Source organism: Eucyclogobius newberryi, unplaced genomic scaffold (genome assembly GCF_026437365.1).
Source record: "Eucyclogobius newberryi isolate DKJ021-1_F unplaced genomic scaffold, fEucNew1.0.hap1 SCAF_6, whole genome shotgun sequence".
Taxonomy (NCBI): Eukaryota; Metazoa; Chordata; class Actinopteri; order Gobiiformes; family Gobiidae; genus Eucyclogobius; species Eucyclogobius newberryi.
The window spans coordinates 23,494,616-23,511,764 of NW_027316278.1; the positions used below are offsets into that span (position 1 = coordinate 23,494,616).

At 39.5% G+C, this 17,149-nt stretch overlaps 2 protein-coding genes across 2 annotated transcripts; both read right to left on the bottom strand.

The window, feature by feature from the left end:
* Positions 1 to 3,275: 3,275 nt before the first annotated feature.
* On the bottom strand, positions 3,276 to 4,821 carry tal2 (T-cell acute lymphocytic leukemia 2). Its single transcript, XM_072434005.1, has 2 exons — positions 4,568 to 4,821; positions 3,276 to 4,322 (listed from the first exon to the last, which is right to left on the bottom strand). The coding sequence occupies exon 2, from the start codon at positions 4,319 to 4,321 to the stop codon at positions 3,986 to 3,988; it is 336 nt and encodes a 111-aa protein (XP_072290106.1). The 5' UTR covers position 4,322; positions 4,568 to 4,821; the 3' UTR covers positions 3,276 to 3,985.
* Positions 4,822 to 7,109: 2,288 nt separating this feature from the next.
* Positions 7,110 to 16,929, bottom strand: shoc1 (shortage in chiasmata 1). Its single transcript, XM_072433890.1, has 25 exons — positions 16,889 to 16,929; positions 16,185 to 16,314; positions 15,606 to 15,699; positions 15,347 to 15,531; positions 15,131 to 15,262; positions 14,539 to 14,625; positions 14,330 to 14,453; positions 14,142 to 14,236; positions 13,826 to 14,053; positions 13,352 to 13,741; positions 12,842 to 13,045; positions 12,577 to 12,765; positions 12,112 to 12,204; positions 11,857 to 12,035; positions 11,371 to 11,440; positions 11,205 to 11,277; positions 10,815 to 10,990; positions 10,466 to 10,565; positions 10,274 to 10,385; positions 9,602 to 9,723; positions 9,437 to 9,524; positions 9,229 to 9,360; positions 9,009 to 9,158; positions 8,261 to 8,912; positions 7,110 to 7,224 (listed from the first exon to the last, which is right to left on the bottom strand). Exons 1-25 carry the CDS (start codon positions 16,916 to 16,918, stop codon positions 7,139 to 7,141), a joined length of 3,921 nt encoding a protein of 1,306 aa, XP_072289991.1. The 5' UTR covers positions 16,919 to 16,929; the 3' UTR covers positions 7,110 to 7,138.
* Between the last annotated feature and the right edge of the window lie 220 nt (positions 16,930 to 17,149).

Here is a 17,149-nt window from a genome sequence, read left to right on the forward strand (position 1 = left end):
AATCATTAACCTGTTACAACAGGACTCTGCCTTTTACCTCGATTCACTGTGGCACAGTAGATAACAATGGCCCTCAGCACTGACACTTTTATAGAGGAAAGGTAATGGCAAATGTATGGATGTGTACTGCAGCCAATAGAAAATACATTGTGATTTTATACCCAAAGGATAATGTGTATATATAAATACCAAAATTGTACATTTAAAATGTTCAAACAGTGCAATAACAATAATGTTCAGTATAAAAAATGTTTACATAGGTCAACTTTATCGAAACATTTTAGAATGAAGGTACTTTTAGTATAGACAATTTGCTTTGTTCCTTATGTATTTGATAGGGACAATGCAAATGTGTATTCTAGAAAAGGATTTGTACTTTTTCAAGTTGAAAGTTACTCATTTACTTTTATTTTGTGACCAGGCTGAGACTACAGCAATATGTCGGTGTAATCCCTCATTCGTCCAGGCGTGTTCCATTGTAAAAAAAGCTATCCAATGCAGTGAAGAAAGTTGTAAAGAACTTTACATAGGAGAGACTAAACAGCCTCTGCACAAGATCAGCACAGAAGAAATACAAGTTCAGGACCACAGAGCGTCTTCATCTTGAAGCCTCTAATCACTCGTTTGAAGACGGTGAGGTGAAGATTTTAAGCAAGGAGAAAAGATGGTTTGAAAGAGGAGTCAAGGAAGCTATTTTTGTTAAAAAAGAAAGACCTTCTTTAAACAGAAATGGAGGGCTAAGATTCAACCTTCCTGTAATCTATAATGGAATATTGAACCCCTGGAGAGTTAGAGGACCAGGACATTTAGATGCTGATCAGGTACTCGGGGTGGATGAGCCAGGGTCTCACAAAGACAAAGAGGATACTAATAGCCCATTAAAGGGTTGAATAGTCTAGCTCGGTAGATACAAAGAGGGTAAGTTTCGGTTGAAACAAACAGCTCTTTCCACTTCAGGAAGGCTCCGCCCAATGGGCTGGACTTACCACAGAATAGTACAAATATCGGAGTTCTCGACCTAAATTCTCTTATTGACAATGACTCTTGGATGAGAGTCGAAACGTTTTTTTTTTCTGAGTCCAGATGACTACAACTGAAGCTTTTTCTACAACACTACATCAATATGTTCTGACCTTTGATCTTTGCATGCACAAAATATTATGTAAATGTAAATACAGTGATATCACAGCTCTCTCTTTTTGTTACTTTTTATTCTAACTAATACACTGTTAACGGTTTTCAAGCCAGACAAAGCACTTTACATGCAATAAACTTGTTGACAGAAACCTCCCCAATTAAAATGAGGCAGGTGATTTCAGTGACAAGGGCCAAAGGGGGCCGTGGTTAGGAGGCAGTTGTCTTTAGGAAATGTCACCGCAGCTTGTGAGGGCGTTCAAATCTTACTGCTGCAGGTTGACACCCTCATTAACATTGTAGATTCCTTTTGTAGGTTGATTTCAGAACTGCCTAGAAAAACAATACGCGTTTGAATATTGATTTCAATGCCCTGTTGGGGGACTTGGTGGCCATTCATGGGGTGTAAAGTTTTTTGTTGCCCTAGACCTCCCCTGAAGATGTGAGACTGGCCGAAAACAAGCACTGAATATTAATTGTGATGAACAAAATGACTTAATTTCGTAACTGCATTTTGGGCTTTAACGTTCCTGGGCTTTCGAGCATCCACCCTTTTCTCATTACAGTCTAGTTTTTAGTTTTTTAGTTCTCTTTCCTTCCTTCGTTCTTTCCACCATAGGGTAAGGGTTACAGAGTATTGCTTTTTGAAGTAGATATTTGCATAATCAGATTAGGGTGCATGACTGTCACTGGACTCCCCCTTCCAAGGGTGCTCCAGAGGAAAGAGGGTCCTGTCCAGCCCAACAATGGACACCTCCTTCGCTGGACCACTCTGCACCTGCATCCCACCCACCACTATCCACAGTCGGAGGGGATGGCTCGTGAGAGAGTGGGGAAGCGGGTGGGTGGGGGGGTCGAGTGGGAGGGGCAGGGGTAGAGCCGAGATATTTAAACATGCAGAGTGTGAATTGGCTTTAAGGGGATAAAGAGCTCAGGGCCTATCGCTTGGCACCCAACTCCAGAAATTCTTTTTCATGAGCGCCTCAGCCCGGAGAGTGAGGGGCTGCCTGCACTGATCTGCTCCATTGTGATAACGGATTCAGACAGTGTGCTAGACGCTGATAAGGAAATGTGCTCTCAATAGACGATTACCCACACACTCGGGAGAGAATAGTCAATCAGGCAAATATACTTGGTTAAGCAAAAGAGAAGCACACAAGCTTGTTATTATTTTCAATGCAGGGTTTTATAATCCTGCAAAAAAGTTAAGGTCAGAGTAAAGCTTTAACTAGAGTCTGCAGTGCACAGTTGTCACATGTCATCCTATTTTAGTGTAAAGCTCAAGCAAGGAAGAGAATAATCCTGTTTACCACTAATATTACAGCTTAATTTATCCTTGTTTTTTTTTAATGATCAAATTGGCTTTCAATATTATGTTTAATAATGTGCTAATTACAGATTAAAGGCTATTATCAGTTTTGTAGAAATGCTTTAAAAGGAGTCACATGTCTGTTCCCACGGGCCTATAGTCCGAATGTCCAGCTGCTCTGGACCGTTTGCTTGTTTAATAGCTCCAATGAAAGTCTCAGTAACAGTCTCTGTGTTTACATTTCAGCTCAGTTACTTGCTGTCTTTTTGTTGAAAAGGGGGAACATTTAAGGAGACAAAGCCCTTTGCGAGTTGTAACTGTCTGACCACAGTAGAAATCAATGACCATGGTAATTAATCTCTAATCTTTATATTTGTCAGGTGGGGAAGCAAACGCAGGAAAAGGGAAACCTTAAAAATCAGCAGCAGCAGCAGCAGCAGCAGCAGCAGCAGCAGCAGCAGCAGCAGCAGCAGCAGCAGCAGCAGCAGCAGCAGCAGCAGCAGCAGCAGTGGTCTTAGCTGTTAAAATAATGGTCAGTCCATCAGTAGCGGTGAAGCCCCCCTGCAAATGGTCAGTATTTGACTCCACGGGACCTTCAACCTTGAGGTCACAAGTTAAGCTGAAACTTTTAGTGGTCATCTCTGGGTCTTAGGACAGAGCTCAGGGGGTCAGTGCGGTGTCCATGTGGTCATTACCACTTGGGACAAAAGTCTTTTGGCCTTTTGAGCACAAACAAACATGTCAACAATAAGAGGAGTAATGCTGTTAACTTTTGCATCTTTGGGGTAAATGTCAAAGGAAGATGACCAAAGTGTTTTTTTTTTGTTTTTATTAAATAAATAGTTAAAATAAATTACAGACTGTGCATTTACAAACAAATAATTTAAAACAAGAGGTATTACAGAGTTGTTTTCACACTTTCACAGACAATCAGTTAAAAATCTTTGGCAACATGACATGCAGCAACACATTCAAGAATAAATGCTTTTTTCAACGTTTCATAACATTTAAATTTTGCCCAAATAATCTCATTACTGAGAATATCGATGGGGGAAAGCAAGTTGTGTTATCCCAGTAGGAAGGTCATATTTAGTCATATTTAGTGTTGTGTAAAACAAATGCATGTCAGTATTTTAAAGTGCCCTTGGCTGTTTAGAGAAGATTGCAGTCAGTTGGATGAGCTTTTATCTATTCAAAAGCCTCAGTAAATCTATTTCCTGAAATGAGAAAGCCTTAATCCCCTCCATTTTCCTTCTTGGCAAAACACTTTCTCTAAACTAAATAAGTTCCAAGCAGACTAACGACAAGGAATACTAACAGACTTAAAGCGATTCATGTATGTACATCCAGCCTGAACACATTCATGCAAAAGAGGAATAAATACAGTGCATGACATTATAACTTTACAAAGTCTCCATAGACAACACGGCTGTCTCTTGTGTTGGACACATAACGTGTTTTTTCATCAACCAGAACGAGAAAAGATTTCAATCAAAATCCACAAAAAGATGACCCATTTTATGGTGTCAGCAGAGTTCATCTCTACCAGGCTTCAGAGCTGTCACAGGAGGAGCCCGGAGAGGGCAGCTCTGTGTCACTGGTCAAGGTCCAGGGCTGAGGAGAGGAGTGTAGCTGCTCCATGTTGTCCCGGAGCAGGGTGAGAAGAGCTGTGGATGAGTTGCTGGAAGCTGGACTTTGTTTCTCCAGCACTTGCACCAGGAAGTTAATGTAACGCATGGCCAGGCGCAGGATCTCATTCTTACTCAGCTTTTTCTCTGGAGGATGGGTGGGAATCAGCTTTCGGAGCTCAGCAAAGGCAGTGTTGACATTGTGCTGTCGCCATCGCTCACGTGTGTTGGTGAATACTTTTCTTGTCATTCTGGGGGGGAAATTTCAGTTATTACATACCATCAATAAAGCCATACAATAAGTATTTGCTAAATTTCCCATGGTCTTATGAGGTTATATAATATTTAGACTACAAAAATCACATGCTGTAAACCAGTTGCCAAGGAGTATATCATTTTACTAAACCACTCTAATTAGATTTCATTAACAATTAAATATCACTGTCAAACGTGATACAAAGCATCTATGACATGAAATCAATAATAATTCTCTCACCTGTATGTCTTCACGTGTCTGTTGCTAAAGGTAATCGAGGTCCGCTGCAGCAGGAGTCCTGTGTTTTGACTCAGTTGTGTCTTCTCATCCTCTCAGCGCGGTGCAGGCGGGTGCAGAGCAGGAGAGGGAGGGCTGGGATGTAGTGGAGCATAGGGCTGCCTGCTGCATGCTCACATCTGACATTTTATAGGAGGCGAGCCCCTATTGTGTGACGTGTGCACACTGTCAGAGAGCCTCCATCCTTTGCCATTGTGTGTGCTGAGGGAAAAAAACACCCCCACAAAATCTAGAACAGTTCAATTGCTCACTTGTTTGCTTATATTGGGGCTAGTTTTTGTGCAATAGTGTATGCAATATACTGTCTACAAGATAAAAACTAATTGTTGTATTGTAGGTATGCAAAATTAGAATATCAAGGATATTGTCTGTAATAAGAAAACTTGTCAAAAGCTAAAAGTGTTGATTAACAATAACAGAATCTTGCAGTGTAATCTTCCAAATGCACTTAGATAACAATTCTGCTCTTTTGCATTTCATTTGTCTTTTCCCTTTTGTGTGCAACTTGAACCTGAACCAAATGAAAATCAAGTTTTGAATTATTGTCAAAATCATCCACACCTAATTCACAAACTTTTATTTATTTTAGATTTGTTGTTTTTTTACACTCTCCTAAGTGACTATTTGTGTCTAATAATATGACTCATTGCCTGTTAAATCCTTGAAGGTTAGCACTAAAGGTGATAAATAAATTCTCACTAAAGGGAAACTGAGACGTTCATGTGACTGATCCTTCTCTCACTGTTGTGGACACTTGTTCTTTCTGTTTCTCTGACATTAGGCTTTAACAACCCACTATCGCCCGTGAAAAAGACCTTGATATTTACGACTACTCTACTGCTGAATTTAGCCACAAAATGTAAAAATACTATATCCAGATTGACAGTTGAACAATACAGGTTTTGTTATGACTATGGTAATCTTGTTGAGCGGGTCTAGGGGCCACACATATTTTACAGAGGAGAGGGCATCCCATCTTACTCTATCTCCCCCTCCCACTTTAAATCTCAATATAAAAAAACGCACTGAGTTTAACCAATTGTTACTGTTCTTTTTACACCCTTCAAGTGTTGTTTCAAAGACGCAACCTTCCAAAAAAGTCTCTATGTTGAGTAGGATTTACATAATCCGATTAGGGTCTTGGATTAGCCCCCAGCCTGGAGAACAGGCCCAGTGGGGGCTGTTTCTAAATCGACCATTCATGGGGCTGGCTGCATGCGCTGCACCTGCAGACCGCGCGCGCAGCTCTGTCTAACCACTAGGGCACTCTACAAGTTTCATGCAGGCCACCAGTATAATGCTTAGTGTGAAGCTCCCAGGTGAAAGTGACACCTTCTCTGACTGGCAACTGTGGAGCAAGGATTTTAAATGAATATTTCTGTAAGGACATCGTGAAATTTGAGTTATATGGCTTCTTTTGTGCAAATCATTGGTATCCAACCTTTTTTTTTTTTTTCCTCACAAGGAGCAGTGTTTAAAAAAAAAAATCCCCCAAGAACAAGTGGAAGGGGCGTGTCTGGTAGCAAAAGGGCAATATGCATAATTACCATAGTTAAAAACAAATGTATTTCTCATGTTTTCAGTTTACCAGGTTAAGGTTGGCTCTATGTTTTAATAGTAACACACAGGGTCACAGTGGTAAGACTAAAGAATAAAAAATAGTCCAGTAGTAAATGGCTTACAACTCGGTGGTTGTGTAGCCTGCGTGTAAATCCTAATAATACAGACACAAAAACAAGCTACGGCATTGACTTTAGAGCTACGTGATAGTATCTTTTAGCCTTTTCAATACAGAACACAAAGGTGAGACTTTAACAGCTGTAGTCCATATATAAAGGCTATGCTATAAACACGCTGTTGATTCCCACAATGTTTCTCACGTCCCATTCACTCCAGTGGTAATGTGTTGTCAGGGGCAATCACTGCTCCATTACCTTATGCAGCCTTCACCGGGACCATCCTGCTCCTGCTTTTGTTCTTTTCTGCTAAAAACAAACTAGTCACAAAATGGTACTGTTGGTCCACTGCCTGTTAGGAGGCAGAGGCCGGAGACAGAGGCCGGAGACAGAGCAGTAAAAATGTGTCTTGGGTAATTGATGGTGGCCAGTAAGGGCTGTCTCTGTCCACAGGCGGAGCAGTCAGAGTCCCCTGGGTCGTCTTTGTCTGGGGATCATTCCTGAGGGACCAGCTTCACTCTGCTGGCGTGTGATGATAAGGACTCTCGCCACACGCTGAGAGCACCAGATAAGGGGATTTCTCCACTAAATGAAAAAATGGCCCAACCAGTGGAGCTCCTAAACTGGGTGACTTTTCCATTTAGCCCACTCCCTTTACTAAAATACAACACAGATTTGATAGAATATATTTATTGATTAAAACAAGAATTAGAACGCAACATTTACAATAAAGTTTGTTACAATACTTAGAACGTTAGTTTTGTTTCATTTTGGTCTGCTCAAACCTTTTGTGCAAGTGGTTCTCTTTAACAGCTGAAATCCAGAGTGGAAAACTTCCTCAGAATAATTTGAGTCGAGTTTGTCCATCGCTTCTCCCAGGGACTTTCTCGTAGCTTAACTTGCTCCTTTTCAACTGTGTCAGAACTGCAACGATAAAGACAAAATAGATTGTACATTTTAATACTGTATATATACATGTAACCTGGAATTCAAATGTTTGTTATGGTAGATTATGCCATTGAGTAGAGGCAATTTATGCATAGAGTATATTGTTTATACTGTAAAACTTTCCAATAAGGGTATGTGATATTTCTACACGTTTGTGATAAATTTGACAAATATTTCACATTTATTAAACCTCAGCTAATACGTGTTAAGATGTGCTTCAACACACTTCTGTTGGATTAACATATTGGCTGACTAGCAGTATATATTTCTTGGAGTATACAGATATATCAAGATATTCATTTTTGTGAATATTGCCCACCCGTATTACTGAGTGGTACACACTCCTGCACTACACAAAATCATTAAAAATACTGCTGTCTTTTGAACCCATACATCATTCTGGAGAAAGTAGTTCCAAATATTCATGTTTTTGTAATAGAGTAAAGATATAAGGTAATCACATACTAGTTTTTGAAACATGTACTTTGAATTGAGTGTATTCTGGCCTGTGATGCATGCAATGTACATATAATTCAAAATTCCAAATTAAATGTTTGTATAAGATAATAATGTAATGTGTTAAATCGCATATACCATGTCCCTTTTCATAAACTAATTAAGGTACACAATGGTCAGAAAAGGTTATAAGATATTTCTTTATTGTCCACACATGGGGAAATTTCATTGTTGCAACGCAGGTAGATGCAGAGGAAAAGGACAGATAACTTATAGGAAGTTTAAAAAACACTCTTAATAGAAGAACTCTTATAAACAAAACTCTTATATTGTTATGTCCAACAATCTGATATTTTAAGTGTGCACTGTTGGTACATGAACATGGTTCTGTCTGAAATTTATCAGATTACAGATGTTTTTAGTGCACAAAAGTAAGAAAAACATGCATGCTAGAGAACGGGCTCACCTTTTCTGATCTGACCTGCAACCCTGACTAGTAAAGTAGTAGCTAAGTTACATAGTACCCCTTTAATTATAGACCATAAAAACATCTTACCTGTGCCGAGCAAAGTTTCAGCATCACCACTCCTCTTTCTCTCTTGTCCCATAAAGGTTTTAGAGCCATAAGCAGCAGTGGCTCTCATCAGTCCTGCTCCGCTGTGAAAAGTAAAGTTTGGGCTGAATCCTGGCCCCTGCTCCGCGACCTCACCACCAGAGGGCGTAAGATGGCGGGACTGCTGAAGTTCTCTGTTGTAGCTGAACATTGACTCTGCTTTGAAAGGACTGTTGAACACCACTTGATGGGTTGTAACGAAGGAGTTGTGTTGTGACATCCTTAAATCGGCCCTACCAACCATTTTCCCCATGGCCCCCCCTGACCCGCCTCTCCAGTCTGAAGCGTTCCCCTTATCTCTCCCGTCTTTCCACAGGTCACTGATGGTCCAGCTCTTCTGTTTGCAAACATCTGGCGCCATGAATGAAGCGCTCTGTCTGAATCTCACATCAGGCGCCGGTTCTTTAGTGGACGCCGTGTCACAGAAGCCGCCCTGGACTCCGAAGGGGAACCGGCGGTCTTGAACAGGGCTGTCCAAGGCCATCCAATTGCTACTGTTGTAATTGTTCAACTTGACACTTTCTATAGTCAAAGCAGGACTCTCACACTTTTTGAAGTCGGACTGAGTGTACAGTGAAGTGGTGTCATTGAAGAGCTGAATAAACAAAGGGGAAAAAATAAAAGTGATATATTTAAGTTGTTACATTAGCATGAATCAAAAACACATATTGTATTATGTGACTCAGACTACCTTTAGTACTTTATGTGGCACTTCTGGGAGCATCTCTTTCAGCTCCGGCAGAGGGGCACCGAGGAGCCACTGGAGGTTGGGAGCTCTCCTCAACATCAGCTGACTCACCATGGGGTTAATGCACGGGAAATGCAACAAACACTTTTCTTCCTATTGGGACAAAACAATGTGCAGCTGTCTGTGGAGTGTGGTGGATTAAATACAGTGTTTTTATACTTACATTAGACTCTGAGATGATTAACCACTCTCGGTCCAGGTAAGCAGCTGGGTCCTTGTCACTGCTCATCAGACTGTGGAAACAGATCTGACTGATCCACTTGGCCATGTCCAGAACATTCGACACAATCAGCACCTAAAAAGCAGGATAATGTTTATTGTTGGTTTGTTGCTGTTTGACATTACCGGTATTTTTTATTTTTATTTTTTACCTTTACATTAAGATCTTCTGATTTCAAGCCAAAAATAACCAGAGAGGAATACACAAGTATCAGGTTGCTGAAAGCTTCACTTGAAAGCCTGTCCACACAAACCAAGAAAGAACTGTGTTTATGTGTCTCTGTATATTCTAGTAATGCGTTTGACTGGACACTGACCCTCCTCCTTGACTGTCTGGGCAGTGCAGAATGAGCCAGCAGCAGCTGAACTGCAGAGAGAGAGCGCTCAGCCTCATCACTAATCTTTCGCTGGCACGCTCCTGGCACAGCTCCTCTTGCCTCTACAAACAAGCATTTGACATTGGAGTCAAGAGGGTTATCTCTTTCATAAATGTTTCTATTAACTCTATACACATCACCATTTACAGTTTTCAAATTCAAGTGCACTTTCGCTTTGAGGGCCATTTGTTTTACTTTCGAGGACATAAGTCACAAGCCCCATCAAACTGCCCACAGTTATCACTCTGTTCTCTCCTTGTCCACGAAACCCACTCATGAATGACAATGCTTCTTTAGCCTGACAGTTGAAGGACTAAGGTGAAGGTAAGACATTTCTTCTAGACATTGATACATCTGTTTCTGTAAAGTATAGTTTTACCATAAGTCAGTAACTGTGAAGAGAAACATTTAGATCAATAACAACTAAATAAATACAGGTGGGAGACTATCGGTCTCTAAGACTGGCAAAGCAAATATGCATATATCTAAAATTTCAAATATGAGACAAAAATATGAGGATATTTGAGGATACTGTACTATTATTGCTTCAAATGTAGCTTTTATTGTAGTTGCCTGGAGCTTTTGGTGTGAAATGGACTTTACTTCCTGTACCTGAATAATTATGGCAGTGCTCTCATCCACGGTGATCACAGCGTACTGTTGAGTCCCTCCCAGCATCTGCAAAGTCATGCTGTGATTTCTCTCCAAGACTGTAATATTAAACCTGCAATACCACAACAAAGAGGTGTGTCTCACTTATTTTTTTAATACAAGAATCCACCAAATCTACAGTGCTAAACATACGTTGACTCCAGTGTCTGCAGGAGCATGGGGCAGCTGTGAAGCCTCTCTGTCACGAACAGCACATGGGGCACGTTGTCCTCCAAATGTCCAGGTGACATCACTACATCAGATACACAATAAATATTATGTTAAAAACAACAAACTGGACAGTTCAGTAGTTTTATTCTTATATTATAATGTATTTGATTAATTATTTAAAATTATATTAAACAATATTACACCTAAATTAGACCTTTCAAGAAATCATACCAGTAATTTCAAGTCTAAACAAAAGTAAAAACCACAAAGAATCACAAATGACCCGTTAAGTAGTTTTGATATTAGCGTCTTAATAGAATCCCGTGTTCACCGTTGTCTGGAAAAGCTGTGCTGAAGCTGACATGGATCAGACCCCTCTCGCTGCACACTGAGGCCCACGGGGAGGGGCCGGGGTGGTCAAATTCCACCAGCCGAGAGAAGCACTGCCAGGGGAAGTCGGGCCCTATATGCTGCTCACACACAAGTGCACACGCACTGTTGCACACACTGAGGAGCAGAGAGTGTGAACAAAACAGCTTGAAAAACAGGTTAGACAATTTCCGTTTACACTTTACACAAATAAAGTTTAATCTTCCCATAAAGAGTGTCGAGTAGATGACAATCTTATTTCATTACCAGTGTGTTTATTTATTAGAAACGTATTTGAATAAATTATTTTTAAAGTTTACATTTCGGGGCACATTAAAGTTTCTAGATGTACCTGCTGACAACACTGGCCCCGTTCAGCTTCATCTTGTTTTTATCAAGATGAAGATCAGTTACAGCAGCAGAACCTAAATAATCAATTTAAAGGCAAGACTGCAAAGGTAAAAGGCAATAACTTTTCAATATTCAAAGATTTGACAAAATAATGTTATGTTGCTCACCAATTAGTTGATGTAGACAACCAAGTATTATAGATCGTGTGTTGTCTGAGTTGTTTGTGACGACAAGTATCTGTGAAACATAATGATAAACAGAACATATCTGGTCATACAGTTTTGTAATGTAGGCAAAATTTCCTTTTTAGTTATTTCCTTTGTGGGCGAGTATTCATCACATTGTGGGGACTGAGATCTGGATACATTCCTGTCATGTGACCTTTTGCCTTGAGGTAACCAAAAAGAAGGAATCCCAATGAGGTAGATTCTTTAATATTAGATCAGTCTCCTGGACAGTATGTACCGTCTATGTAAGTCACTGTAATGTCTCCCCAAATCAGGAAATCCTACAGAGTCTGTGTTTTATCAGGTATATATACATTTGTGGTCCTTGCGTCGGATTTTAAAACCTCAATGTGTATCGACAAATATTGGTTATTGGCAACAGTACCAAAACAGCTCAAAAACCCCATATTGGAGCATCAATCTTACTTTGTCAGTCACACTCTTGTCTTTGCTGTTGTTGAACCATGTTTTCAGATGTCTCTGCAGTTCCAGCAGTTTGGGATTAGTCTCATGTTTCTTTAGACTAAGGTAAAGGATGATCTGGAGCCGTTTCAGCAACTTTTTGAAACTCTTCTCATCACCCATATTTCTCTTTTTTAAAAACTCTTAAAGAGTGTAGAAAAGGTATGTTATTAAAGAGTAACAGTGTCCAGTAAGAAGTAAACTGTTGTCATCACTGACCCACACCAGTGCGGAGGCCACACTTCAACAGCAGCTCCTTAAATGTCACCAACACATGAATCAGAGTCACCTGGTTGAGATATTGTTCTTGATCTGCAAAAGAACACACTAGTAAATATATTTGGTATATTTTCTCATCTTAACCTACAGTGCAATGCTCTTCATAAATTATTATTGTGTTAGTGCCATATGAACCATCTCAGACTCTGATTCTTTGAATAACTTGGTGTGTGAATTGTCCTCTTCAAATAAGTGCTCTTCAAAGTAATGTGCCATTACATAAAATCTCTTGACAGTAGCTTGTATTTGACAATAGCTTGTATTTGCCAGAATTCTTATTCATGTTTTTCTGTGATATAATATTTTTACAATTTTGACAATATTTGTGCTATTTTTAGCCTGCTATTTGTAGAACAATATTTGTGATTGAAATGCTACAAATGTTACAATACTGTTTTTCCTTACCTCTAATCAGGTCGACATTATGTGAATTACTGAGAGCTTTTTCTTGCTGCTTAACCAGGAAGTGTGTTCTGTCCACAGTGAGACATCTGAAGTCTCCCCAAACCTTCATGTCAAGGCCCAGTTTTTGGGCAAAGTCCATATAAGGCTGCACAAACGATAGGACCTCAAAGTAGGCATGGTACTGGCACTCTGTGAAACACAAACACATTTCAGTCTTTGAATTTGACTTTAATTATGTTTTAAACAGATTTGACTATTGCCATACCAGTTGCTTGGACCTGTATCACTACTCGGTCTTGAATTTGCAGCTCTTTACTGGACGTACAGAAGAACGGAGGCACACATTTGCTGACTGCTTTGCTCTGCTCTCTAGAGGCATTTGGTACAGCTGCATTCAAATACAGCCTTTCAATTCTTTGACCCTGGTCAGTAGTTTGTGGCTCACTGCGAAAAATGTGCTTAGTCACATCTGAAATGGGAGAGAATTTTTTTTATTTTTTTTAAACAACACATTATGATATAAACTAATGCAATAATTTGATTGTTGATGCTGTAATTCATCTTGAAACCACAAGAGAGTGCCAAATCTCTATTGCTCTCGTCAAGGGGTTTTCAGTTTCAGTCCTATGATTGTAACACTTCAAACATTGAATAAGTACAAAATCACATATACATCTATATTTTCAATCAATGTACATGAATCCTCTATTATTTCATGTATAATAAAGCTATGCAGTTATAGGATGAATTAGTGAATGAGTAATAATATAATCACCTGAGCTGGCAGTGTCTGGGGGGGTTTGTTGGGATCGGAGTTTGATGAAGGTGGAGAGAGGGTCCAGGTCCTTGCACAGTGGATCCTCCAAGACCCTTTCAGGACGGTCTTGTCTCAAAGGCAGCGTCTTCCGTGTTGTTTTTGACGGGCTTTTTTCTTTTGTCCCGTGGCAAATATTGTTCTGTTTGCTCGCTAAATTAAATTCTGGACAGCTTGGATTTGACGTTTTAGTTTGGCCAAAGCTTACATTTTGTGTTTGTTGTTGACGATAAGCCGCTGCTTCATTTGTGTGTGTTTTTTTGTGATCTAACACAGGATCTAAGGCTGATTCTTCTGGCCTCTTCAGAATCGACAGCCAACATCTGGGTGTGGGAATACTTGGGATGGAAACTGTAAAATAATTAAAAACACATACTTGTGTAATGTAAATGGCCAGCTTTTGAATCTTCTTGGTCTTTAAATGTAGTTGCTTACAGTCTTGCTCAGCAGACATTTTTTTGAACTCTTCGACATCTGTCTTTGAAGGGGGAACGTCAGACTTGATGCTCTCTGTAAAATCGGTGGAGCTGCAAAGAGGTGTCTGTAGGACTCCAGTTTCTGCTGGCGTTGACTCGTCCCTGGAAAAACGTTCTTCAGACTTCAACATTCTCAATGCTTCTGATAAAGGCTGAAAATCCACGAGGCGTTCATGAGTTTGGGGCTCTGCAAGTATAAGAAATAACAAGAACAAGACAATACTTACTAATGGTGCTCCGTACTAACAAATGGATAATATAATCACTTTATTTACCTGTCAACATAAAGCCCTGCACAAATGTGGGGAGCTTTTCTGCTGTCCACAAGGCTTTTTCAAGTTCCCTCTGACATTTTGCGGAACCAAAACATCTGAACAAAGATTCCCAAAGAAAACAGCACACGTTAGTCAACTTCTGCCCTTCAAACGGTACTGTAAGTGCGTTAGTTTTGTGGCAAACTCACATTTGTCCCTGTGGTGAAAGAGGTTCTTCGACAAGTGCGGAGGTGGACAGAGTGTTGATACAGGCTTTACGTACGGGGCTTAAAGTTAAGTCAACTTCCATATCAGCAGACGTTTTGATACGTTCTAAAAGCAACGGTGGTATTAAAATGTTTGGATATAAGTCGAATAGGCCTACTGTAAACTTTAGGGTACACACAAAGTGAATTACCTGTGGGCTCTGCGTCTGCAAATCCTTCCATCGAGCGCTCTGTAGTTTGCCGCTCATATATTTCAACTTGAGACGTATCTTGAGTCGCTGAAATGAAATAGAAATATGTATAATGTAAACTTTACCATTCTGCTTATTTTAAATTGTTTTCAGTTTCACTTTACTTACCCCTTTGAATTATTTCATGTACCGAAATTGGGTCATTCATATTTTCTGGCTTTATCATCAACAGATCACAGCTGTTTGACAATCCAGTGCGATCTTCCTGCTCAAAGGGACAAGTCTCCAGTATATTAGGTAACAGCAGCGCCTACAAAATGCAAGATATGATTAGTTATTTACTAATTAAAAGTACGGAAATTACTTATTACGGTACAACTTGAAAACCTCCTCATTTAATTGCACTTTTGAAAATTCCTCAAGACTGATTGTCGAGGACCAGTCATCTCTCGTACGAGCGTTAGGCACCATTTCATAAGGCTCACAGCGTCTAAAAAACATGAATTATGTTATATTACTGTTTTATTAGACAGCAGGAAAAGCAGATTTACAGTGCATATTCACCTGTGCACAATGTCCTCTGAGATGTCACGTTTGAAGCTCAACAGAGGATCGGACACAAGAAGTGTTCTAAGTCTTGACAGCTTGGTTTTGAGCAAAGGTAAATTCATCTTAAACTGTTTGAGGTAGTCCACTTCCATCAATTCTTCTGGCAAGTATAGGTCTTGAAAATCAAATGTATAAGTATTAAAGTATTAAATTATGTTTGTAATTTATAGTTGTTTCAAATATAACCAAATGCAATTACCTTTCTTCTCATTTTCAAGGTTTTTCTGACTTATTTGCATCTCTGAAATTGTTTCCTGGCATGGGTCTGTGGGTTCCATGCAAATGCCAACAGCCTCACTGAGGTTCACCTCCTCAAGAGAGTCAGGATACAAGCTCGGTATAACTTCACTTTCTTCTTGTGAATTAGTGTTACATCTGTAATAACTGCAGTGTTACACAGACACGTTGAGCACGGATTTTACATGAGAATGAAATCAAAAGAGCCAAAGAGACAGTACCTTTCGGGAATTTTAACAGCTTGTTGGTCAATTTTGATCAGGTTGTCTTGCACAGACTCATTCAGAAAGAGTTCAAACGTCGATGTAACATTTGCTGTAAAATGAACAGTGTCATATAAAGATCAGGATTGTGTCACCTCAAAGTACTTCCAGTTAGACTAATGTTCATTGTAACTCCACACTCCAGGAGTGCTTAATGGTAGAAAATGGTTCAGAGGAATTCATTTGGACAAAGTTTTTGAAACCGAGACATTTTGGTTGCCCTCCAGAAGTCTGTCATTTTCGGTACCTTCAGATTGAAAAACGTTTCAATTTCACACTTTGTCCAGATACCTTTGATACTTATTCTAGCCAAATGTTGAATCAACTGAGATTTGAAGATGCTAAGACATTCTTTCAATTGCTTCTGACTCTATAGTGATAAATGATGTATAGATATTTTTTGTGATTGTATAGACATAACAGTAAGGTTCAGTTTTTGATAATTGAAACTCCTTAACTTCTCTTTGTTGATTCGTATTTGTTTGAATAATTATTATTGTTTTGTCCTTTTTAAGATTGCGTGTGTGGTTTGGTTACCACTGTTCCAGGGGGTCCTGTATGTGCCCTTAGGCATGTGTCCACTGTGGGGGTACAGGGCACTGCCCCCGCTCACGTGCGGCGTGGGCAGAGACAAAAGGTTCATCGTGACTTTGAAGCTGGGGCCAGCCTGGAAAACAAAATGAAATAGCCTTTCTCCTTCTTTTCAACTATTTTAATTTGCAGACCATTGTAATTGAAAATGTTGAAAGAAAATAGTTCCTTGTTCCATAATTAACGTAAAACAATAAAGGTTTGAAGTGAAGGTTTGTATGACATGTTTTAGCTTTAGCTTTGAGACCAATAGATTAAACCTCCCTCACAGTCTTTGCTCTTAACAAGTTAGAACATAGACAAAAACATAGTTGAGGCTTCTGTACATCACAGCTGGGACTATATCATGAGATTAGGGGGGACATGTTTGAAACCGAGTTAACTCTAACCAAACAATGTTCGGCTAGCACATTTAGCATATATAGCACATTTAGCATGTATGGCACATTTAGCATATATAGCACATTTAGCATATATAGCACATTTAGCATGTATAGCACATTTAGCATATATAGCACATTTAGCATATATAGCACATTTAGCAAAGGCAGTTTTTGCGTGTGCAAAATATAAAACAATAATTATGTTGAAAACGAATTCATACAAATCTTTACATACAATTATTTTATCAACGTAACGTTACAACTTACATTATTCACTCCTTGGTCCATGTTGTCCATGAAGAGCGTTTGTAGAGGGTATATTACAACCACGAGGTGGCGCTGTCATAACATACACAACAGCAACATGTAAATCAGTCAAAAGAATGACAGAATAAACAAACTATGAATGATCCAATTATGTGTAAAAAGCTTAAAAGGTAAAATGAGACAAGGGATTATTATTGTTATTATTTTTTAAGATATTGACTTTAATAGTTTTGCCAGATTTATGAAACGTTTCAGAAAATG